Source organism: Rhinoderma darwinii, chromosome 1, assembly GCF_050947455.1.
Source record: "Rhinoderma darwinii isolate aRhiDar2 chromosome 1, aRhiDar2.hap1, whole genome shotgun sequence".
NCBI classification, from domain to species: domain Eukaryota; kingdom Metazoa; phylum Chordata; class Amphibia; order Anura; family Rhinodermatidae; genus Rhinoderma; species Rhinoderma darwinii.
The window spans coordinates 373,969,796-373,995,856 of NC_134687.1; the positions used below are offsets into that span (position 1 = coordinate 373,969,796).

At 46.0% G+C, this 26,061-nt stretch overlaps 1 protein-coding gene across 3 annotated transcripts in view; it reads right to left on the minus strand.

Moving 5' to 3' along the window:
• Positions 1-26,061, minus strand: part of TRPM3 (transient receptor potential cation channel subfamily M member 3) — a 480,072-nt gene that overhangs the window by 269,872 nt on the left and 184,139 nt on the right. The window contains exon 1 of one of the 3 annotated variants that reach the window (XM_075827999.1): positions 24,504-24,589. The exons of the other annotated variants lie outside the window; for them this stretch is intronic. Coding sequence (XP_075684114.1) covers positions 24,504-24,587 — 84 coding nt within the window. The 5' untranslated portion in view covers positions 24,588-24,589. Of the gene's footprint in view, positions 1-24,503; positions 24,590-26,061 lie in introns of those variants that run through there. 3 annotated transcript variants of the gene reach the window in all.

The window sequence follows — 26,061 nt, forward strand, 5'->3', positions numbered from 1 at the left end:
TAAAATTCCGCTGCGGAGCATAGGCTGCGGAGCGGAATTTGGTGTCCGCAGCATGCTCTGTCTGTTGCGGAGCAGTGGCGGACTCATGGCGGAATTTCTCCATTGACTTCAATGGAGATTCTAATTTCCGCAATGAAGTCCGCAGCTGTCATGCACATGTTATGTGTGCTGCGGATGCGTCTTGCTTTTTTAACTTGACATTTCTTCATTCTGGCTGGACCTATGTATTTCTAGGTCTACAGCCAGACTGAGGAAGTCAATGGGGCTCCCGTAATGACGGGAGCGTTGCTAGGAGACGTCTGTAAATAGTCACTGTCCAGGGTGCTGAAAGAGTTAAGCGATCGGCAGTAACTGTTTCTGCACCCGGGACAGTGACTACCGATCCCAATATACAGCAACCTGTAAAAAAATAGAAGTTCATACTTACCGAGAACTCCCTGCTTCTGTCTCCAGTCCGGCTTCCCAGGATGACGCTTCAGTCTAAGTGACGGCTGCAGCCAATCACAGGCTGCAGCGGTCACATGGACTGCCGCGTCATCCAGGGAGGTCGGGCTGGATGCCGAAAGAGGGACGCGTCACCAAGACAACGGCCGGTAAGTATGAATTTCTTTGACTTTCACAAGGGAAAGTGCTGTCCCTTCTCTCTATCCTGCACAGATAGGGAGAAGGGAAGTACTTTTACCGCAGTCCGCAGCAGCTAGTCCGCATCAATTTACTGCACATTTTGTGCAGATCCGCAGCAGAATCTGCAACGCAGATTCTGTGCGGCATTGATGCGGACAGTTGCGGAGGAAATCCGCCACGTGTGGTCATGCCCTTAGATGTACTTATATTTTCCTATAAAAGACAAGTTTCCTGCTTTCTTGCACTGAGAAAGTTTTGCTTCCGCAAGGACAGAAAATGTATACATAAAGTATACATAGTCATTTTGCTATTGTTCATGAAGTTATAACTTTAATAAATGTCTGTGTTTTATTTATGCCAGATCTAGTTGCAACATGGCACCTGTCACTGCTGCCCAGTTTTAATTTTAACCTACTGCACCTGCAGGAAATGAATCCCTATTTATGAATCCCTGCACCTACATGAAATTAATTCCCATATATAAATCCCTGCACCTACACGAAATGAATCCTTGTATATGAATCCCTGCACCTACACAAAATGAATCCCTATATATACATCCCTACACCTACACTAAATTAATGCCTATATATGAATCCCTGCACCTAAACGAAATGAATCCCTATATATGAATCCCTGCACCTACACAAAATGAATCCTTATATATGAATCCCTGCACCTACGCAAAATGAATCCCTATATATAAATCCCTGCACCTACACTGAATGTATCCCTATATATGAATCCCTGCACCTACACTAAATAAATCCTTATACATGAACCCCTGCACCTACACTGATTGTAACCCTATGGGCATGACCAGACGTGGCGTATTTCTTCCGCCACTGTCCGCATCAATGCCGCACATAATCTGCGTTGCAGATTCTGTTGCGGCTCTGCCTAAAATGGGCATTAAATTGATGCGGACTAGCCGTTGCGTATTGAGGTGAAAGTCCTTTCCCTTCTCTCTATCAGTGCAGGATAGAGAGAAGGGACAGCCCTTTCCCTAGTAAAAGTAAAAGACATTCATACTTACCCGGCCGTTGCCTTGGTGACGTGTCCCTCTCTTGACATCCAGTCCGACCTCCCTGAATGAGGCGGCAATCCATGTGACCGCTGCAGCCTGTGATTGGCTGCAGCCGTCACTTGGACTGAAACGTCATCCCGGGAGGCCGGACTGGAGGAAGAAGCAGGGAGTTCTCGGTAAGTATGAACTTCTATTTTTTTTACAGGTTGATGTATATTGTGATCGGAAGTCACTGTCCAGAGTGCTGAAACAGTTACTGCCGATCGCTTAACTCTTTCAGCACCCTGGACAGTGACTATCTCCTGACGTCGCCTCGCAACGCTCCCGTAATTACGGGTGCACACACGTAGTCACCCGTAATTACGAGAGCCCCATTGACTTCTATGGACCTGCCCGTGCCGTAATAACGGCCCGTGATTACGGGCGTTTTTACGTTAGTGTGCATGGGGCTTCAGTCTGGCTGTAGACCTAGAAATACATAGGTCCAGCCAGAATGAAGAAATGTCATGTTAGAAAAACAAATACGCTACGCAACACACATAACATCTGCGGACTTAATTGCGGAATTTTGACTCTCCATTGAAGTCAATGGAGAAATTCCGCAATGAGTCCGCAACAAGTCCGCTACCCGTCCGCAACAACCAGTGTATGCTGCGGACACCAAATTCCGCACCGCAGCCTATGCTCCGCAGCGGAATTGTCCGCAACGTGTAAACGAACTTAACTAAAAAGGTGTGGAAAGCTATGGAGAAACGTGTACGCTGCGGATTTCCTCAGCGGCATGTCCGCAGCGGAATTCCAGAGCAATTCCGCCACGTCTGGTCGTGCCCTGTATATGAATCCCTGCACCTACACTAAATTAATCCCTATATATGAATCCCTGCACCTACATGAAATGAATCCCTATATATGAATCCCTGCACCTACACTAAACAAATCCCTATATATGAATCCCTGCACCTACACAAAATGAATCCGTATATATGAATCCCTACACCTACACAAAATGAATCCCTATATATGAATCCCTGCACCTATACTGAATATATCCCTATATTTGAATCCCTGCACCTACACTGAATGAATCCCCATATATAAATCCCTGCACATACACTGAATGTATTCCTATATATGAATCCCTACACCTACACTAAATGAATCCCTATATATGAATCCCTGCACCTACACTGAATGTATCCCAATACATGAATCCTTGCACCTACACGAAATGAATCCCTATATGAATCCTTACACCTACACAAAATGAATCCCTATATACTAAACCCTGCACTTACATGAAATGAATCCCTATATATGAATCGCTGCACCTACACTAAATGAATCCTTATATATGAATCCCTACACCTACACAAAATGAATCCCTATATATGAATCCCTGCACCTACACTGAATGTATCCCAATACATGAATCCTTACACCTACACAAAATGAATCCCTATATACTAAACCCTGCACTTACATGAAATGAATCCCTATATATGAATCCCTACACCTACACAAAATGAATCCCTATATATATATATATATATATATATATATATATATATATATATATTCCTGCACCTACACTAAACAAATCCTTATACATGAACCCCTGCACCTACACTGAATGTATCCCTATATATGAATCCCTGCACCTACACTTAATGTGTCCCTATATATGAATCCCTGCACCTACATGAAATTAATCCCTATATATGAATCCCTGCAGCTACACTAAATGAATCCGTATATATGAATCCCTGCACCTACACTAAATGAATCCCTATATATAAATCCCTGCACCTACACTGAATATATCCCTATATATGAATCCCTGCACCTACACGAAATGAATCCCTATATACTAAACCCTGCACTTACATGAAATGAATCCCTATATATGAATCCCTGCACCTACACGAAATGAATCCTTATATATGAATCAATACACCTACACAAAATGAATCCCAATATATATATATTCCTGCACCTACACTAAACAAATCCTTATACATGAACAAAAGGAAGGATTAGATCCAGCGCTGCAATGGTGTGGTTTAAAAAGGCAGTATTTGGTAGGTGTAATGGGCCCATTACACCTACCAAATACTGCATTGATGCCAAGCCTGTTACCGAATTTTAAACAAGTTTTTTGGATACCAATAAAATTGGGAATACGTTCCTTTTTAAACCACACCATTGCAGCGCTGGATCTAATCCTTCCTTTTGTACTATTGCCTACCGTGGACCGTTGTGGAGATCCGGGCGAAGCAGGACTGTCAGGCGGCGAGCTGGTGAGCTGGAGGTCTCCTCCCCTTTGTTTTACCTTATACATGAACCCCTGCACCTACACTGAATGTATCCCTATATATGAATCCCTGCACCTACACTTAATGGGTCCCTATATATTAATCCCTGCACCTACACAAAATGAATCCCTATATATGAATCCCTGCACCTACAGAGTTACGGCTTATTTATTCTTCACAATAGAGAAAAACAGATAATATAATGTATTCATCTTTGCTGGGCACCCATCATACAATCCATACCACCATCACTAAACAGTGAACTTCCTTTTAATTTGAACTTTCTCAAGAGAGTCAAAACGTTTTCTTTTTGGCTATATATTTTTCCAACAGCAGTTGATAGTCTAGGCTTTTCTGTTGTATTAAGCCTCTGGGAGTAACCACTTGCCTACAACCATACGCTTATTTCTTCAAAACATGTGACCCTCTGCAAAAGGTCCTTCTCAAAACGGTCTCAGTACCACTTACTGAATGTTCAACATCAGAGTTACGCACAAATAGACAAGCCCATTCCTAGATGTAGAGGGCTCTAATAAATATATGTTTTCCCTCAAATTATTTTTATTTAGGTAACGCTCATTCATCCTTTATTACATAAAGATAAACAAACCTTCCTGGGTAATAGTATTTCATGTGAGGACATTGTTTGTATTGGTGACAGTATTTAAAGTGTAGCTAAACATTTGACAAACTTCTAACATTTCATAGTGACATGTCAGAAGTTTGTATTGGTGGGGTCTGAGCACTGAGACTCCCACCAATCGCTAGAACGAAGCAGCTGAAGCACTCGTGTGAGCCCTCAGCCGCTTCGTGTCTGTTCAATTTTTTGCGGAAATAAATGTATTGGTGTACAGACTCGATACAAATTCTATGAGCCCGTACTCCAATACATCAGCTTTCCGGAGTGTGAGCGCTTCAGCTGCTTCGTTCTAGCGATTGGTGGGGGTCTCAGTGCTTGGACCCTCACCAATCCAAACTTCTTACATGACACTATGAGACGTCAGAAGTTTGTCAAACGTTTAGCTACACTTCAAGTGTCTAGGAAAATATGAGGAATTATCAGATACCTAACATCAGCTTCCCGCTGACTCATTCTCATTATATTCTTAAAAAACACATAATGAGAATAATAGTGAATGGGGCAGCAAAAAAACGATCTGCCCAGGCATTTATGGCATTAAATGTAGCTTGCCTCGAATTAGGCAGTTTCAAAACATTTGAAGTTTTTTTTAGCATATTATGTAAGTGACATAATTTACACCGTCTAAAGAGACTTGTCATTAAACTTTTATTGTATTTTATAAGTAGTGTCAGTAGATTTCTTAATGAATTCTTATATTACATATAATAACACTGATCACATGGAGATTGTTCTGGAACTAAATTATCAATGCCCGCAAAAGTAGATGTTTTCCATTCTAAATAGAGTGCATTCTTTTATTCGTAGTGAAATGCACTAAATAGTAATAAATTGTAGCATCACAATTGTTCATTTTAACGCTGGTACTTTTGAAAGCATACATTGCTGAAGAGTAACATATTACTAAATAACTGGTGATTAAATATAAAAGCTCTATCTATCTATCTATCTATCTATCTATCTATCTATCTATCTATCTATCTATCTATCTATCTATCTATCTATCTATCTATCCATCCATCCATCCATCCATCCATCCATCCATCCATCCATCCATCCATCTATCTATCTATCATCTATCTATCTATCTATCTATCTATCTATCTATCTATCTATCTATCTATCTATCTATCTATCTATCTATCTATCTATCTATCTATCTATCATCTATCTATCCATCCATCCATCCATCCATCCATCCATCCATCCATCCATCTATCATCAATCTATCTATCTATCTATCTATCTATCTATCTATCTATCTATCTATCTATCTATCTATCTATCTATCTATCTATCTATCTATCTATCTATCTCATATCTATCTATCTATCTATCTATCTCATATCTATCTATCTATCTATCTATCTATCTATCTATCTATCTATCTATCTATCTATCTATCTATCTATCTATCTATCATCTATCTATCTATCTATCTATCTATCTATCTATCTATCTATCTATCTATCTATCTATCTATCTCATATCTATCTATCTATCTATCTATCTATCTATCTATCTATCTATCTATCTATCTATCTATCTATCTATCTATCTCATATCTATCTATCTATCTATCTATCTATCTATCTATCTATCTATCTATCTATCTATCTATCTATCTATCTATCTATCTATCTCATATCTATCTATCTATCTATCTATCTATCTATCTATCTATCTATCTATCTATCTATCTATCTATCTATCTATCTATCTATCTCATATCTATCTATCTCATATCTATCTATCTATCTATCCTAAAATGTATTGTGTACCTGAGTTTCAGGAAAGTTCCTCACCAAGGGCAGTCAGTCGGTCCTCTGAAGCGTGTGTAGTCTTTGGTACTTTGCTGCTGACCATTATTCTGATAGCATATTCATGAATCATGACCGCCCACTGCACAAGCCACTCTTTTCTTGCCCAACTGAAGGTGGAGTGGGCACTGAACCTGAGCCCATTAACTACTTGGAATGTACTGCTGTGGGATTAGCCTCATTAAAAGTTCCACAGACATTTATGGCAGCCCCCAAATACACTGCATGATTTGAACATCTAATCTGACGCCAAAAGAAAAACAAATCCCCTGAGAGCTTGGATTTAACTGGCACAAGCCCTGGCAGGTTTTTTCCCCCCTTTTTTTCCTATTTTCTTACAGAGATAAATGCATGTGAAAGTGTGATAAGGTGTACTGGCCTCTGGAAGCTTAGCTCGAAAAGCAAATACTTCATAAGATACAGTGTGCTAAAGCACGGAGGAATCCGCACACACAAGAGATATTGGTAATCTGTGAAGAATGAATCCAGTGTGTTTACCGGCAAACAGATGGGAAACTCTATGCCATAGCAATGTACTGCAAGCATCAATATTGATGGGGTTCAATCTATGAGGTTGGTGGGGAAGAACTTCAAGTTTCCATGGCCAGAAGTCTATGGGATTATCTTCTAGGGCAGTCAATACATAAATAGATTTCCTTACTTCAAGTACTAAACAGTAAGGACAGTATTTCTGTAAAAAGTATTGGCAGCTTCTGAAGCTCTAACTGTTTTTTGATAACACGCTGGGTATTAAGGTACAACAAATGATTATACAATTCAGCAGCCTCACAGTACAATAGTGGGTCATAGAAGAAGAAAGTAAATGTCAAGTAGAGATGAGTGAAACTGTGAAAATTCTATTTGCCTGTGTTTCAGCTACAGGAAAATATTCTATTATGGAGCTGGATTTTCCCCATATAAGGCCCCATGCACACGACCCTAGTTATTATCCGTATTTGCGAATCCGTAATTACAGATGGAATTGCGGACCCATTAATTTAGATTGGCCACGGACACCTTTCGGTATATATTTCTGGATGTGTGCCCGTCCTGCAGCAGCACAATAATGGGGTATCTCTGCCGTTGTAAACTAGTAGGACAGATGGCATTTTAAATTTAATCAAACTAATGAACTAGAGTCTCCTCCCTACAGAAGGACGTCTATCCCCTCCTACCATGTGTTTAATTTCTTTCCTTTGGACTTGGACTAGATGGGTTTGCACTGCTTGTTTGCATTGTGTTACTGTTTTCATTGTTATGCTGAACTTCTGACATTCTTGGGAGATGTACGAAGAGTGTTTTAGCTTTATGCAGTCTGGAGACTGCTGCTGTAACCTGCTATTAATGGTTTCACTGTTGTTACAAAAAATCTAGGAAGCTGAGGGCGGAAGTGCCTGGAGAGTTCAGCGTTTCTCAGATAAGAGTCTTTGAGAAAGTTTAGTATACCTCCCAACTTGCAAGCATCACAAAGAGGGACAAACGATGCGGCGCACAGCGCGCCACGCCAATTTTTTCAGTTTAAGCCACGCCTCTAATCCCACCGAATGCCCGCCCATACACACCCGATTCAGCCCACACAGTATCATGCTCCCATTGTGCCTCCCACACAGTATAGTATCAAATAGCTGCCCCCACACAGTATAATGCCCTCTAGCTGCCACTATACAGTATAATGCCCCCATAGCTGCCACCATACAGTATAATGCCCCATAGATGCACCCATACAGTATAAAGCCAACACAGATGCCCCCATACAGTATAATGCCCACACATTCCCCATGCAGTATAATGCCCATACAGATGCCCCATGCAGTATAATGCCCAAACAAATTCCCCCATACAGCATAATTCCCCCATAGCTTCCCCATACAGCATAATGCCCCCATATCTGTCCCCATACAGTATAATGCCCCCTAGCTGCTCTTATACAGTATAATACCCCCAAAGCTGCCCCTAGTGCCAGTGCCCTTGTAGATAGTGACACAGTGCCCTTGTAGGTAGTGCCACAGTATATTGCCCTCTTGCTGTAACCATACAGTATAATGCCCCCATACAGTATAAGGCCAACACAAATGCTCCCATACAGTATAATGCCCACATCGATTCTCCCATGCTGTATAATGCCCACACAGATGCCCCCATGCAGTATAATGCCCAAACAAATTCCCCCATACAGCATAATGCCCCATAGCTGACCCATACAGCATAATGCCCCCATAGCTGCCCCATACAGTATAATGCCCCATAACTGCCTCATACAGTATAAAGCCCCATAGCTGCCCCATACAGCTTAAAGCCCCACTACAGCACAATGCCCCCATAGCTGCCCCATACAGTATAATGCCCCCCCTAGCTGCCCTTATAGTATAATACCCCCAAATAATACCCCCAAAGCTGCCCCTAGTGCCAGTGCCCATATATAAAAGTGCCAATGCCCTCGTAGATAGTGCCCCTATATAGTGCCACAGTTTCCATGTTGATAGTGCCAAACCCCTGTAGATTGACAAAAAACACAGGTTTGACCCTGGGTAGTCAGCGGGTACAATATATAGTCAGAAAAGGAATGCCTGCAGGCAAACAAAACCCTATTTCCTGACCACCCAATAGATAATAGAGATAAAGTAAGAGTTTACAACTTTTATTAAGCTACGTGTAGCGAGACAAACTATACACATAAATTTTAAAAATTTCACTGCCACAGACCGAAATCAGTATAACAGCTGGAGAACCCAGCCGAGTATCAGAAAATTGCGGTGTGTGCCGAGTGTCGGCAAACAGTCAGTACAAGGGCACCAGTGCCTCTATTCATATGATAGATCCGGCTGAGGCAGGGATTAAAATTTCATTACAGCCCCCCCGACATGTTTCGCTACCTAGTAGCGTCCTCAGGGGTACACGGGTTAGATAGATAGATAGATAGATAGATAGATAGATAGATAGATAGATAGATAGATAGATAGATAGATACTTCAGATAGATAGATAGATAGATAGATAGATGCTTCAGAATTAGTTTGACAGCGGGACATACCACCGGTCGCCCGGGACAGCGGGACACCGCCCGGAATCCGGGGCTGTCACGCTGAATCCAGGATGGTTGGGAGATATGAGATAGATAGACAGACAGACAGACAGAGAGAGAGAGAGAGAGAAAGAGATAGATAGATAGATAGATAGATAGATAGATAGATAGATAGATAGATAGATAGATAGATAGATAGATAGATAGATAGATAGATAGATAGATAGATAGATAGATAGATAGATGTTTAGTGGAGAAATGTGTTTTTCTTATTACCACTATTATTACTATTCTCCCTCTCCTGTCAGGAGAGGGAGAAGTTACAGCAGTCCTGCGAGGAGGGCGCGCGGTGGGGCCATGAGGGAGGGCACGGGGGGAGCGGGAGTATGGGTTGCAAGGGGGGCCAGGAGCCACAAAAAGAATGTGCCTGAAGACACAAGAGTTTGTAAAATCATAAAATAATGTCATGTGTTCCCAGGCACTAAATTGTTTAAACTGTGTACTCACCACTGTCCTGTGGCTTCTTTTCCTCTGCAGTGCTCCGCTCCGGTGTGTCTGCTACACTCTGCTCCCTCGCTCCAGGCAGACTGCTGTGCAGGCAGCATCGTTGCAGGGAGCGTGGCTGGCAACAGGGAGGGTCCGGTGCAGGGCGGGACATTGCTCAGACCACCCGGGACAGTGGGACAGCGGCGAAAAACCGGGACTGTGCCGCCGGATCCGGGACTGTTGGGAGCTATGAGTTTAGTATGAAGAGCAATCCTCTTCCGTTTGTTCATGTATGCATTTAGTCTGAACATAGTGCTGCACTGCCTCATTGAGTGCAGCTATTGCTTGGTATAAAGTGCTAAATAATCTATTTCTTAGAGGTCTTCAGCAGGTTCTGGCGACAGAGATTGGAGGAAGCTCCTCAGCAGAAACAGTTGCCTGCTAGAGAAGGAGCAATATACTCAGACATATTGGAGCATGTCTGCTGTATAACAGTCTGTGTACAGCCCCAGCTGTGGGTTTTAAAGGAAAAACAACCTCCAATTGTGGCTGTGGAGATTGTGATAGTCCTATGCCTGTAGCTAGGAACCATAGCTGTGTTAGACTAAAGAAGAGGCTGGACGCAGCAGGGTGAAGGGAGGCCGACATGACCGTCCTGGTAGGGAAAGGGTTAATTAGGTGAGGGAGAGTTGGTAGGAGCTGAAGGAGGGACGGGGAGGAGTTAAGGGGGACGGGGGGCCGTTACTGCGCTTCCCGCTGTTTCTCGGCATTGAGCCGGAAGCAGCGGGAGGAGTAACATAAGAAGCAAGTAAGCTCCCCGTTGCCCGGCTTTTAGTAATGGCAGAAGCCCTTATGTTAGAGCGGCTGCGTGCCGCTGCTGTGCACCACGGTCCCGGATGGCTAGAGGAGACCGTGGCTGCAATAACTAGGATCCCGGACGCCGTTTCGCCACGTCGGGCACGGCGTTCGGGGTCTGTTGAAAGGGACAGGCTCCCCTCCCCCGGCCCCCTTACGAGCATGGCTATGGCGGCGGGGGGGGAGTCGGCAACAACCGCTCCTGCGCTGGGCAGGCAGAGAGCGGTGCCAGGGGTGACGGCGACGCAGGCTGGGTCGACCCGTCCCTCTCGGCGGTCCCGACCTCCAGAGCGCCTCAGTCCGGAGGTAGTCCCGCGGACACGGCGTCGCAGAGGGAGCCCGATCCCGGACGCTGCAGGCCAGGCAGCTGGGAGGACCGCCCCTTCCCAGGCCCTGCGTTCTGGCAGGAATCCCAGGCCGCGACGGGGTCCGGCGGTAAGCAGGGAGTCGCAGGCTGGGCTCCCTGTCACCCCTCCCCCATCAGATGGAAGATTTGGAGAACAAGGTACGGCCGCCCCGCATGGTGATGTTCCGGCCAGGGGGCAGGCTTCGTCAGGATCATCTAGACGGACGACTAGATCTGCAGCGACGTCAAGGCAACAGGTCCGGTCGGAAGTCTGGGTCCCGGCGGTCGGGCGGCAGGTTGCCGGCCCATCGGTCAGCGCGTCCTCATCCCCGTTCCGAAGATGTTGTTGGGAGGGACAGTCGTCGGCGAGAGAAGAACTGGAGGAAGGTGAACTGGACGTGTATCGTCGAGGTCAGGATGGTCCGGCTGACGGGAACACAGCGCCTGTGCAGCCCGGTGAGTGTATAACTCCATCTTTGTCTTATCCAGCGATTTTTATGTCAGGTGTCGGCGGGGGGGCGGCTAGCATTGCATCGGGGGCCGGTAGTGGCGCGGGCGGACGCGACGGAGCGGGTTTGGCAGACTTAGTGGGTTGCTTAAGGGAGCTGGTGGGGCGCCTGGATAGGGCCGCGGCGCCGGTAGTAACGGAAGTGTCTCCTGCGGTAGTTTGGGAAGGCCCCAGGGACGTGGGATCGTTACAGGCGCGTCCTGTGGTGGCGGTTAGAGAGGCGGTCGCGGTGTCGGTACAGACCGAGGCACAGAAGGACGGCGATCGAGTGCGTATGGACGATCGTGCTCGGGGGGAGGTGTATGTTTGTTTTGAGGGTCCGTTGGGGGCGCATTTAAAGCAGGAGGTGCGTGATCGGATCTGGAAAGACGAATATGTTGAAATTTTTTCTCTCTTGCCGCTGGCTAAATTTAATTTGGATAAGAGCAAGCGGGATGAGAGTAAAAAGGACGAGGAGGAACGGCGGCGGTATAGGCTTATCCCGCAGACGTTCGTTAATTGGTCGCAGGCGTTCGCCATATTGGCTAGTGTGATAGGGGAAAAGGCGCCGGAAAATTGTTCGGCGTTATTTTGTTATTTTGATGCCATTGGGGAGGCTCATAGGGCGTATGGGGGTCAGGCGTGGCTGCGATATGACGAGCAATTCCGTCAGCGGAAGGCGGTTCGGCCGGCGATTCGGTGGGACCAGAAGGATATTGCTCTCTGGTTACGGGTTACGGCTCCGGTTAGGCAGCCCTTTCCCGGGAGCGGTGGCCAGGGAGGCCAGCTTAGTCAGAGTGGACAAAGCGGCGGGGGAAAGGCGGGGTTTTGCTGGCAATTCAATGAAGGTCAGTGCAAGTTCGGGGCCACGTGCAAGTTCAAGCACGTGTGCTCCGAGTGTAATGGTGCATCACACGGGGCGGCAAAATGTATGCGAAAAAAGAGGTCAGGGAACCAGCACGGGGCTGGTCAAGGGGGTGTCGCCGGTGAGGGTGGAAAGGATGGCCCCTTATCTAAGTGAGTATCCGGATAGGGCGGCAGCTAAGTTGCTTTATGAAGGGTTTTGTGTTGGTTTTGTTATTCCTCCGCCTCCTTATGAGGTTCCGGTTACGCGGAGGAATTTAAAATCGGCTTACTTGCATGCGGAAGTCGTGTCGGAAAAGTTGTTAAAAGAAGTTTCGTTGGGGCGCATGTCGGGGCCATTTGTTGAGTCGCCGGTAAAAGATTTAGTTGTGTCCCCTTTGGGTATTGTCCCTAAACGCGAGCCCGGAAAGTTTCGTTTGATTCAACATTTATCGTATCCCAAAGGTTCGTCGGTAAATGACGGGATTGATCACGAGTTGTGTTCCGTAGTTTATACCTCATTCGATAAGGCGGTGGGGTTAGTGCGGGCTGCGGGTCCGGGGGCGCTGCTAGCAAAAACCGACATCGAGGCGGCGTTCAGGTTGTTGCCGGTCCATCCAGAAAGCCAACGGCTGTTGGGTTGTTTTTGGAATGGGGCCTTTTACGTGGATCGGTGCCTTCCGATGGGGTGTTCTCTTTCTTGTGCATACTTCGAGGCGTTTAGTAGCTTCGTGGAGTGGGTAACGAGGGGAGTATCCGGGGTCGACTCGTTGATCCATTACTTAGATGATTTTTTGTGCGTTGGCCCGGGGGGTTCGCCGGTTTGCGGTAATTTGCTTCATGCACTACAGAAGGTGGCGAGGGATTTTGGGATCCCTTTGGCGCCGGAAAAAACGGAGGGCCCGGTAGCGACGATTTGTTTCTTGGGAATCGAAATTGACTCGGTGGCAATGGAGTGTCGGCTCCCGGCGGATAAGTTGGGGGCTTTGAGGCTGGAGGTTCGACGGGCTTGTAGAATGAAGAAAATGGCGCTGAGGGAGCTTCAGTCGCTGCTGGGGAAGTTGAATTTCGCCTGCCGGATTATGCCGATGGGGAGGGTGTTTGGTAGGAGGTTGGCGGCGGCAACGGCGGGAGTGCGCGCGCCGCATCATTTTGTGCGGCTCAAGGAGGAGCACCGAGCTGATCTTCAGGTTTGGGATGACTTCTTGGGCCAGTACAATGGTCGCTCGCTATGGATGGCGCCTGCGCAGGATACGAGTGATTTGAATATTTTTACGGATGCGGCTGGGGTGGGTGGTTTTGGAGTTTATGGGGGAGGTCCGTGGTGCGCGGGTCAATGGCCGGCTAGCTGGGTGTCCAGTGGACTCACGCGGAATCTGGCCCTGCTCGAGCTGTTTCCCATCGTGGTGGCGGCTACCATTTGGGGGGACAGGCTCAGGGATAAGAAGGTCCGTTTTTACTGCGACAACATGGGGGTGGTGCTGGCCATTAATAACATCACGGCGTCCTCTCCTCCGGTAGTTCAATTGTTGCGACATTTAGTGTTGGTGTGTTTGTCATTGAACGCGTGGGTGGTGGCGGTGCATGTCCCGGGTGTTCAGAATTGTATCGCTGATGCTCTTTCTCGCTCGCAGTGGGACCGGTTTCGGCAATTGGCACCGGGAGCGGAACGTCTCGGGTTGGCGTGTCCGGAGCATCTGTGGGATCTGGTATCGGTCCCGTAGAGCAGCTGTTAAAAAGGTCTTTGGCGCGCGCGACGTGGAGTGCGTATGCTGCTTGTTGGAGGCAGTGGGAGGAGTGGTTAAGAGAGTTGGGTGACGTCAATACGGATAGAGACAGGTTGGTGGCACTTTTGTACTGGTTAGGGGACGCCTGGGAGTCGGGGTTTTCAGTAGCGAAGGTGAACCGGTTCATATCTGCGGTGGCGTTTGGGTTTAAGCTGCGGGGTTTTCGGGATGTATCGAAGGAATTTCTGGTATCGCAGGCTTTGAAGGGGTTGCGTCGAGGTAGGGTGGAGGCGGATAGTAGAAGGCCGGTGTCGTTTGCTTTGCTTAACTCTTTGGGCGGTTCATTAGCATCGGTATGTCGTTCTGCAGATGAAATGGTTTTGTTTCAATTGGCTTTTTCGTTAGCGTTTTTTGGAGCATTTAGAATAGGGGAGTTGGTGTCGCCAAGTACAAAACGGGCAGGGGGGCTGAGATCTGGGGAGGTGAGCCTATTTGCAGATCGGCTAGAGGTATGGTTGCGTCGATCAAAAACTGACCAAGTAGGGAAGGGAAAGCTGATAGTTTTGTTCGCCCTCCCGGGGTCGGTCATGTGCCCTGTAGAGTGCATGCGGGGTTTTACGCAAAACGGGGGGTCTCCAGATTTGCCTCTGTTACGTCATGTGGACGGGTCGTTTTTGTCCAGGTTTCAGTTTGGAGCTGTATTTAAAAAATGTTTGGCGGCAGTTGGTGTTGCGGCAGGGTCATATTCATCTCATTCCTTCAGGATTGGCGCAGCAACGGAAGCGGGGCGCCGGGGGTTGGATGATGAAGGGGTGAGGCGTATTGGTCGTTGGGAGTCTAAAAGGTTTAAGTCCTATGTCCGCCCCCATATGTTATGATTGGGGTTGTTTACGCTTTACAAATGTTATATTGGTGGTGCCTAATTGTTTTTCCGTTTCAGATTCGCCTCCTTGTCTGGTGTGGTTGATGGGTCATTCGTACGTGCACTGGGGGGCTTTGAGGGCGGACGTCCGCCCGGATGGTCGCCAGTTGCGCATTCCGCGACAGGATGCGGTTGTGCATTGGCTGGGTTTTAGAGGTATGTCGTGGAACAGGGTGTTGGCGGAATTCCAGACATATGCGCGGCTTGATAGGGTTCCGGAGGTTTTAGTGTTGCACGTGGGTGGGAATGACTTAGGAGTCCGCCCTTTTCGTGAGTTGGTGCGGGATATCAAACATGATATGTTGTGTTTGTGGGTATCTTATCCCAAGTTGGTGGTAGTGTGGTCGGACATAGTCCCAAGAAAGCATTGGCGGTTAGCTAGATCGGTGGAGAGAGTCAATAAGGCTCGCATAAAGGTTAACCGGGCGGTGTCCCGTTTTGTGGCAAAGAACGGGGGCATTTGCGTAAGGCATAGGGATTTGGAGTCAGGAGTGGGGAATTTCTGGAGAAGTGACGGGGTTCATCTGACCGAGGTTGGCATTGATCTGTGGAGCTTGGCGATAGCAGAAGGCATAGAAAGGGCGGTGGTGGTGTGGAGGAACTCACAGGCTTAAGGGGGTCAAGGCCTGTTTCGCTGTGGCGGGGGGAGTCCTTGAGGCCAGTCAGTACAAAATGGTGGGGGGGTCGCATCGGGGGTATGCGTCCCCCAAAAAAGGTACATGGTTGAAGACTTCATCGGGTGTTATCCCTTTGAAGTGGTCTTCTGGTAGAAGGTATATCACTTGAAGGCTTCATCGGGTGTTATCCCTTTGAAGTGGACTTCTAGTGGTCGGTATATCACTTGAGGGCTTCATCGGGTGTTATCCCCTTGAAGTGGACTTCTAGTGGTTGGAGCCATCTGCAGAGGTGAACGGTGCTGGTTTACGGCTGGAGGTAATTGGTGGTTTGCAGATGGCTAATTCGGTGTGTTCTTAATAAGGAACATCTGAAGGGGCTTCAAGGACTTCCTCTGCTCGGGTTAATGTTAACGTTTAATTGTTATTTATGATTCTGACCCATGTTGGGTCATGTGAATTATTAGGAGGAATTCTCTGGTGGATTCCTAACTAGTTATCCGAATGTTTCGGATTTAAATTGTTTTCATAAAACTGTGAAATTAATAAACGGCTGCTGTGGCCATTTCACATCCAACCTAGGTGTCATGTGTCTTTACTAAGTGGGGGTGGGGGGGATAGTATGGTCTAAGGTTAACACACGACTCTACCTAGGCAGGTCAAGAAGAGGCTGGACGCAGCAGGGTGAAGGGAGGCCGACATGACCGTCCTGGTAGGGAAAGGGTTAATTAGGTGAGGGAGAGTTGGTAGGAGCTGAAGGAGGGACGGGGAGGAGTTAAGGGGGACGGGGGGCCGTTACTGCGCTTCCCGCTGTTTCTCGGCATTGAGCCGGAAGCAGCGGGAGGAGTAACATAAGAAGCAAGTAAGCTCCCACCCTCCCACCCTTGGTTTGTTACTCCTTAGGTCTTATGTACGTCCGTCTATGAGCGTTGTGTTTTATTTGTGTGCTTATTTAACATGTTTTTCTTTTTTCCGGAGTAGGTTCTGTTGTCATGGCAGCTGGCGGGGGGAGTCCTTGAGGCCAGTCAGTACAAAATGGTGGGGGGGTCGCATCGGGGGTATGCGTCCCCCAAAAAAGGTACATGGTTGAAGACTTCATCGGGTGTTATCCCTTTGAAGTGGTCTTCTGGTAGAAGGTATATCACTTGAAGGCTTCATCGGGTGTTATCCCTTTGAAGTGGACTTCTAGTGGTCGGTATATCACTTGAGGGCTTCATCGGGTGTTATCCCCTTGAAGTGGACTTCTAGTGGTTGGAGCCATCTGCAGAGGTGAACGGTGCTTCCGAGCTGGTTTACGGCTGGAGGTAATTGGTGGTTTGCAGATGGCTAATTCGGTGTGTTCTTAATAAGGAACATCTGAAGGGGCTTCAAGGACTTCCTCTGCTCGGGTTAATGTTAACGTTTAATTGTTATTTATGATTCTGACCCATGTTGGGTCATGTGAATTATTAGGAGGAATTCTCTGGTGGATTCCTAACTAGTTATCCGAATGTTTCGGATTTAAATTGTTTTCATAAAACTGTGAAATTAATAAACGGCTGCTGTGGCCATTTCACATCCAACCTCGGTGTCATGTGTCTTTACTAAGTGGGGGTGGGGGGGATAGTATGGTCTAAGGTTAACACACGACTCTACCTAGGCAGGTCATGTGTCAGATTACAGACGCTATGCAGTTTAAGACCTGACAAGCACCTACATGGGGGACCATGTGCATGTGGAAGTAAATAGGGTAATTTTTTCACTCATTCAGTAGTGCTGCCTCACTTTCCATTATTTACGCAGGGTCATTGTACTGTGACCTAGGAGGCGTGCACCCACTTTAGTTGTGTGTCCAGTGCTACTGATCAATGTCTATCTACAGGGGCGTAGCTAAAGGCTCATGGGCCCCCGATGCAAAGGTTCTTCTTGCCCCCCTCCGAACTTCTGATGGCCGATGGCCCGCAGCTTTCAGCTGCATCGCGGGGTCTCCTAAATTATCCAACAATGCAGCACTAGCAGCCAGGGGCGTCACTAAGGACTTAAATCATCAGGGGGAATAGCCCCAATACATATGTGCCCCCCCCAAAAAAAAAGTGTGTATGTATATGTGTATATAGGAGGCAGCATATCTATAGTACTACGAGACTATAGCTATGGATAGGATTAGATACAGTGGCTCAGCAGACAGTATCACACATGATAGGATTAGATACAGTGGCTCAGCAGACAGTATCACACATAATAGGATTAGATACAGTGGCTTAGCAGACAGTATCTCACATGATAGGATTAGATATAAAGCACAGCAGACCATATCACACATTATAGGATTAGATACAGAGGCTCAGCAGAAAAGTATCACACATGATAGGATTAGATATAGGGCCCAGCTCGCTGACATTGCGGCTCCAGCGCTGGACCCAGGAAAGGTAAGAATAATAATTGTTTTGCTTTTTTATGTGTTACTATTTTTTGTGTGTTTGTGTTTTTTTACAAGTTCGGTTGTTGGACTACTTTGGATTAACCATTTTATTGATAATAAAAAAAAGCCGTCATCGAAGTATTCCTCGAATCCAACGTAGTCTAACGACTGAACCATTAAAAAAACACAAACACACACAAAAAAAAAACATTAGTAAGGACCTGTTCACAGCACCGCTGCCCTTCCGTCTGAGGTTTCCGTCGGGTAACCCCTCAACGGAAAGGCAAACTGAAACCTCAATTTCCGTTTCCCTCACCATTGATCTTCATGGTGAAGGAAACGTTGCTAAAGGTTTCCATTTGTCACCGTTGTGACAGGGCTCCGTTGTTTTGACAGAATCAATGACCGTTGAAAGATTCATGCGGAATGGAAGAATTGGGAAGTTCTAAGCCTTACCAGAGGCAGCGCCTCAAGTCAATTTATCATTCTAATGGAAATTGTGGAAGTCCATCCAGGGGGACGTGCTCGTCTCCACCTCTAGGGGGCCTCTAAGTGGATGAAGCTTTGGAATAAAGCTATGATGGCAGAAGAGGAAACATCTTGAATACAGTCCATGTTTCCTTGAATGGGCTACACTTAAGCAGTGGGGTCCTCCTCCAAGACTGTCCAGGTGTGCCTGCTGAGTCAGGTCAAATCTCCAAGTGTGCACCTGAAGGGCCTACGCTGCTGAGCAGGGCCAGTAGTGCAATTCATTACAGAGTACAGAATTGCACAGCAACCTGTTGCACTGCAGCTGTTGTGGAACTACAACTCCCAGCATTTCCTAACAGCCAAAGACTTTATTTTTAATAAAATAAAAAAGACCTATCCTCGCGAATATCAGCATGGGAGAGCTGGCTGGGAATCCGTGCCTAGTTTCATTGACTTCTGGAAGTCTCGAGGGCTCACCAAAAATGGTTTCTAACAGATCCAAGGTAATACAAATGCCGGAGTTACATGTGATGATATCATCAATTTGACCCCTGACTACCTGGGTGATACTATCTCAACAGGTAGGGTTATCAGACAGGATGGCCCTATCTACCACTTGCAGACACTCCCTCTAGCGTAAACTCTGAGTCGCAGTTAATGCTTCCAAGTACAGCATCTGTGAGTTAAAGTATGAGTCAATAGACTCTTAGGGTCTAAAGGTTTAGAGAGCTTCTCTAACAAGAAGGTAGAATCATTACCACAGTCAGTTCAGGTAGTTCAATGTGAAACTCCCTCTGACATCACAGACATCAATATCGAAGCAGACCAAGGTTCCATAGGAGGGAATTAAGAGGCTCCATAGCCCTTAACAAAGTCAATCAGGATGACCGAGCAGTCTAGGGCTCTGCATTAAGTCACATTTCCCCCTGGAGGCGGTGATTCTAATTCCACTTCTGACACCAGAAAGACTACACTCTGACACCGGATCCCTTCCTGTAGGCGGCGCCTCCAACTCTATTCTTGAGCTGGTAAGGTATAACCCTTCCTATGGCTGAAGATTAGGCAGTCCGGCTATTCAATATGCTTTCTCTGGAAGCATTTCCCGTACTGTTCCTTTATATCAGGTCATCCAGGATGTCTCTTTATTACAATTCCTAGAAGTAATGGTATCGACCTCCTATTCTTCAGAAAGAAGAAAAGTCAAATGGGAGACAATTACATCCATGGAAATGAGATTTCATGGCTTCTCTAGTCTTGAAGGATGCATACCTTCATATAGACATTTTCTGAGAGGCAGAAAAAATGGCAAAGTACAGCTGTGTAGATATGAGGCAGCGTCAAGCTCCCTACAATTTACAGCTCTTCTGTACAGGATCTCTTCGGCTCCTCACACCTTTTCTAAGGTGGTGACTGCTATAGCTGGCTATAGGAACACAGGGCATACCTGTGGTTCCATACCTGGAAGATTCATTTGATGCACCATCTTCAAGCTACTGTCCAGTAATTCCAACGCTGTTGGTTAATAAATTGTCAGACATTGGTCCAGCAAGAACAAGGAAGTTCTTAGGCTTTGTCACAATTTCCCAGGCGATATTCTCCCTTCTACCTGCTTGGCAGGAAATAATATTGTTCATGTCAACAGCTGCAGGGGCAGTTCTTTGGGCCTTAGGGCACTGGTGACCCCTCCAGAGAGAGATCCAGAACCGAAAGGTAATGCAACCCGGAGTGGTTAAACAATAGATACACCCTGTCATTCCAAACTCATGAATCCATCAGATGTGGAATCCCTAATCCCTTGGAAGTGGATGCCCTGTCCATCCCTAGGAAGTTCAGGCTGGCCTACGTTTTCCTTGATACCCAGGGCATTGATGAAAATCAGTCAAGACCAGGCCACGGTAAAAGCCATCATACCATTCTGGCTACAGAGGTCATGGTATTCCCACCTCATTCAGATGAGTCAAGGGTGTTACTGGAGACTTCCCCCAGAACTTGGTGTCATAGAACTCAAACTCTGCCAGGACCTGAAGAGTCTCAACCTGACAGCCTGGAGGTTGACCAGCCCCTTTAGAAGCTCAAGGGCTCTCCAATCAATTCATGAAAACCTGCTGACAGTCCAGGTTTGGAACTACCAAGAAGACTTACACAAGGGGCAAATTAATTTTTTCCGTTTTATATCCCATTTAAGGAGTGGATAGTTGCAACCCGCAACTTAACAACATTCTACACCTCCAGCAGGAAGGATTCGGGAAAGGACTGAGTCTATTGACCTGGAAGGTCCAAAATTTAGTTCAGGTTGCATTTTGGGTAAGATCCTTGTCACAAAAGCCCTTAGTGAAAAGGTTCCTGAAACGGTCTGCTAAATGAGACCTGTTATCCTCAGACCTATTGCAAAAGCAGATTTTTAATTAGTCCTAAGAGGTCTATGTCACATTCCGTGGGTACGTGGACCCACTAGGCCGCACCGCCGTAGCAGAGTAGCAGCTGGCCAAACAACAGTCCTAGTACAAAAGTACCTTTAATAGTCCCTGACAGTAATGGATGCTCGGCACAGATGAACTTGTAGACACCAGACATGGTGTATATCAGAAGGCGTGACCGGTGGCACAACACGACTCCAACAGGTTCAGGCACAGGAACAGATATAGCACGGGATACAGGATACAGGTAGCAGGGCATGGGAACAACGGCAACAGGATAACACTAAGGTACCATTTGCTAAGACTAACATGGGTAAACAAAACAACACTCAGGCAATGAATGAAAGGGCAGAGCCCTTTTTATAGTCCAGGGTGATCATGGGCTAATTACAGATTTTCCACATGTGTGTGAACTGGCCCTTTAAGGCCGTGCACGAGTGCGCGTGCGCACCCTACGGGAACTAGTGCAGCGAGGCAGAAGTGAGTGCCGGCGTCTCTCAGGAGGGAGATGCCGCCCGGCACTCACTTGTCCATGGCCGCGGCCGTCGGGGGGCAGGTAAGCATGACGGTCCACAGCTGTGGACGTTACAGTTTATGATCAACTACCGCTGAACCTCAGGAAGAGGTCCCACATCATTACATATCCTAAGAGGTTATTTCCTTCTGTTCATAATCAAGGGTGGACAACGGTGGTGGAGAGCCCTGTGTAGGGGGTGGGGTGTGGGGGCCCCATACTCTCCAATGTTTTACCATGGCACACTTGGTTGTGTCATTCCAACAGTGCATCAGTAACTGTGAGCACGGTTTCGATCCCTTAATTATATAATACTGGGCTCCTGTGCATTGGCAACGTTTGCACATGAGGGGTGTCTGCCCCTAGCCATAACATCTATCAGAACTGGGGAACTTCAAGCCTTGTCATCCGTGGATCCATACATTAGATTCCTCCAGCACAGGGTCTTGCTGAAGCTTGATGCTATTTCCCCATAATTGTGCTGCTGCAGGACGTAAGGGAAGAGTAGATTTCGAACGCTAATCTGTTTTTCCTTAGTCCTAGCAGCAGCACAAGCTTCCCGCCCTAACTCAGGCTACTACTTTATAATAAACACATGTTAGAAGGGAATAGATGTCCTTATGTAGGGAGGAGACTCTAGTTGATTAGTTTGATTAAACAAAAAATTCCATCTGTCCTACTAGTTCACAGCGGCAGAGATACCGCATTATTGTGCTGCTGCTAGGACTAAGGGAAAACAGATTAACGTTAGAAATCTACTCAGAATAGTCAGAATTAATCAGAATAGAATTTTGGACCTACTTAGATGAAAAAACAAGGGGGGACATTTACTTTAAATCTCTTTATTTATGCATTGACTTTCTGCTTAAACTTTTAAACATTGTCTACAGCAACTACTGTACCTAACCCCATTTTGTCTGACGTATGTTAACATCATTCGTAGTTAGATGCCGGTACTTAGCTCCATTTGAAAAATAAGTCTGTGCAACATCGAAAACAACAGCAATGGTGCGGGCGGGGGATGGGGCGGGCTCAAGGTATTCTGCTGCAGTGCGTCGCTGAGGCCCAACTATGGCTGCTGATGGTGGGTTATGTGACTCGACCTGTTCATTAGTGGCCATCAGAGGCAGAGCTAGGGGTTTAGCATAGGGGATATAACACATCTGAGTGGGCCCCAACCCAGTGGGCCCCTACACAATATAATGATCCCTTAGTGGTCCCCACACATTATAATGCACTTATAGCTGCCCCACACAGGATAATGCCCCTATAGCTGCCCCAGCAGGGTGATGCCCCCATAGCTGCCCCTACACAGTATAATGACCCCTTAGTGCCCCCACACAGTATAATGCCCCTATAGCTGCCCCCACACAGCATAATGCCCCTATAGCTGACCCCACACAGTATAATGCCCCTATAGATGCCCCCACACAGTATAATGACCCTATAAAGCCTCCCTACACAGTATAATGCTGTAAAGCTGCTCCCACGCAGTAAAATGCCCCGATAACTGCCCTAGACAGTATAATGAGCCCTTGGTGCCCCCCAGACAGAATCATGCCCCCATAGCTGCCCCCACACAGGATAATGCCCCCATAGCCGCCTCCACACGGTTTAATGCCCTATAGCGGCCCCCACACAGAATAACGCTCCTATAGCTGTCCCCACACAGTATAATGCACCTATAGCTGCCCCCACACAGTATAATGTCCCTGTAGCTGCTCCACACAGTACAATGCCCCCATATTTGCCCGCACACAGTATAATGCTCCTATACCTGCCCCCACACAGTCTAATACCCCTATAGCTGCCCTTACACAGTAAAATGTCCCATTACTGCCCCCATAGCTGCCCACCTCACAGTATAATACTCCACAGCTGCCCTCACACAGTATAATGCCCCCAAAGCTGCCTCCACAAAACCCCAATAGTGCCTGATAAAAATAAAATAAATACACACCTATGCCTGTTCCCACCACGGGTGGAGGAGATCCTGCTCCTCCAGTATGTGCAGTGTGTGGCTCAGCGCAGACAGGCGCAATGACGTCACTACATCGCGCCTGTCTGCCGTCAGCTCCTTGCTCCAGCATTGAATTCTCAAAACGTCCTCAAAACGCAGATACAGTTGAAACCGGGACATCAGTGAGTTGCTCGCGACCCCCTGGTGGTCTTCACACGCCACCCCAGGGGGTCGCGACCCACAGCTTGGGAAACACTGTTCTACAGTATGCAAGGGTATCTAAAATATATGCCAGTAACATTGGCAAAGTCCTACCTCTGAGACTCAAGAAATAGTAAGTTCTGTGGGTAAGTAATAACATATGTGTGCTACTCACAGATTGAATGTCCCTGACCAATGTCTCAGTCATAAATTTGCATTAATAATCTTGCATTCTAGCAGACAGGCAATAGTTTTCTAAGTCATTGCAGATTAACTTCATTACGACTTGCTGAGGAGGTGATGTTTGACAGGATATGTTATTTTAGCCTCAAACCTATACAGTCAACTGTGTGGACAAAAGTGGTGTGAACAGAGCTTGACAGGAGCTTTAATACACTTTTACTTGCTTTATGTAGAAACTGTCAAGTTTACTACATAAATATCACATTTTCTTGCAGCTAAAGTCACATCTATCTACAAACAACTGAGATGCAATGTTGTCAAACCACAATGGTTCACTGGTGTGCCAGTGTCTCCGGTATATCACAAGAGAATGATTCAAATAGTTTTTTTTACAAACAATCTAGTAGACACTAGGGAAAACTATAATTTTTTTATAGTGATGGTAGGCCCTGTGCCCAAAAGGCCTTTTTGCAGCTACAATGACTGAAAATATGGCATGTCCTCCTTGTTAGACTCTGTGTGTGTCGCATTGTGATGATATCCCAGTACTGTGTGTATTCATTCTAAGGATGTACTCTATTGTGATAATTTCAACACTATTCCATACATTAAAAAAAAAAAAAAGAACACACTTTTGATATACTTCGGGTCAATGAGGCCTCATGGATACATTCGGCATATGCGTCGGGAGATCCCCCATCACTTAGGTCACTCATAGTGTTCATGGGCGTTGTGAACACACCCTTAGTGGGAACAGTGCCTAGTGGCTACAAAGGCTTAGAGCTTTGGTTGTGATGATGTCACAATAGTGTTTGTCTATTCCCAGGCTGTGTTCTATATTGATGATCACACAATATTCTGTGCTTTTATTCCTAGGCTGTGCTCTGTTATGATGTGGTTAGAATAGTGTTTGTATTTCTGTCTGTCTGTCTATCATCTATCTATCTATCTATCTATCTATCTATCTATCCTACTCATATCTATCTGTCTGTCTGTCTGTCTGTCTATCTATCTATCTATCTATCTATCTATCTATCTATCTATCTATCTATCTATCTATCTATCTATCTATCTATCTATCTATCTATCTATCTATCTATCATCTATCTCTATCTATCTATCTATCTATCTATCTATCTATCTATCTATCTATCTATCTATCTATCTATCTATCTATCTATCTATCTATCTATCTATCTATCTATCTATCTATCTATCTATCTATCTATCTACAAAACACTAGTGTAAAACACACTACATCAGTGATGGCATGTACTGTGTTCTACTACACTTACAAATACAGTCTACAAAAATTACATGAATTATCCTAAAGTTTGAATTAACTATTCACTAAATTTTTTAATGAGATGTAATGACTCAACATGAAATTTTAATACAATTTGGTTGCCGGCTTTCAGGGCTGAATCTTGTTATTCTAAGGCTGTTCACACGTGGCATACACACAGCGTAAAGTTACACGGAATTCCGGGTGAAAAACCGCACCTAACTGTGGTGCAGTTTTTCGCCCAGAATATCCGCTGTGGAAAACTGCAGCATTTAGCCGGCCTGCTAGCAGGCCAGCCTCCTGAGATAATGTTTCATCCCAGGAGAATGTTGCAGCCTGGCTGCAGTGGCGGTGACATGGGATAAAACTTCATCCCAGGAGGCTGGTCCTCTAACATCATCCAGGCCTGGAGGAAGAAACACAGACTTCTAGGTAAGTATAAGATTATTTTTTTCTGAGTTGCATTTTTTGCTGCTATTACTGCTATTTGTTGTGGGTTTTACCTCTCCATTGAATTGAATGGGGAATTCCGGCAACAAATAAGAAGCATTTACGCAAATACAATTGACATGTTGCGGAATATAATTCTGCACCACATGTCAATTTCTGAGCGTTTTTTTCCACTCAGTATTTACGCAGCATGTAGATGAGATGTGTTCAAATCTCAACGACTTTGCTGCTACTGTATATGCTGCGGATTTTCCGCAAAAAAAATTCTGTTGCGGCAAATCCGCAGTATTTACGCAATGGTGAACTGACCCTAAATCTAACCTATAATGCTATTTTATCATTTTAATTTTATGAATATATGTATATTGCCTTATTTATGTCGCTTTCGAGTGTCTGTTCAACATTTTTAACAGTAGTATTGGTTTGAAAGTATTAAAAAATTGGGTACATTTATG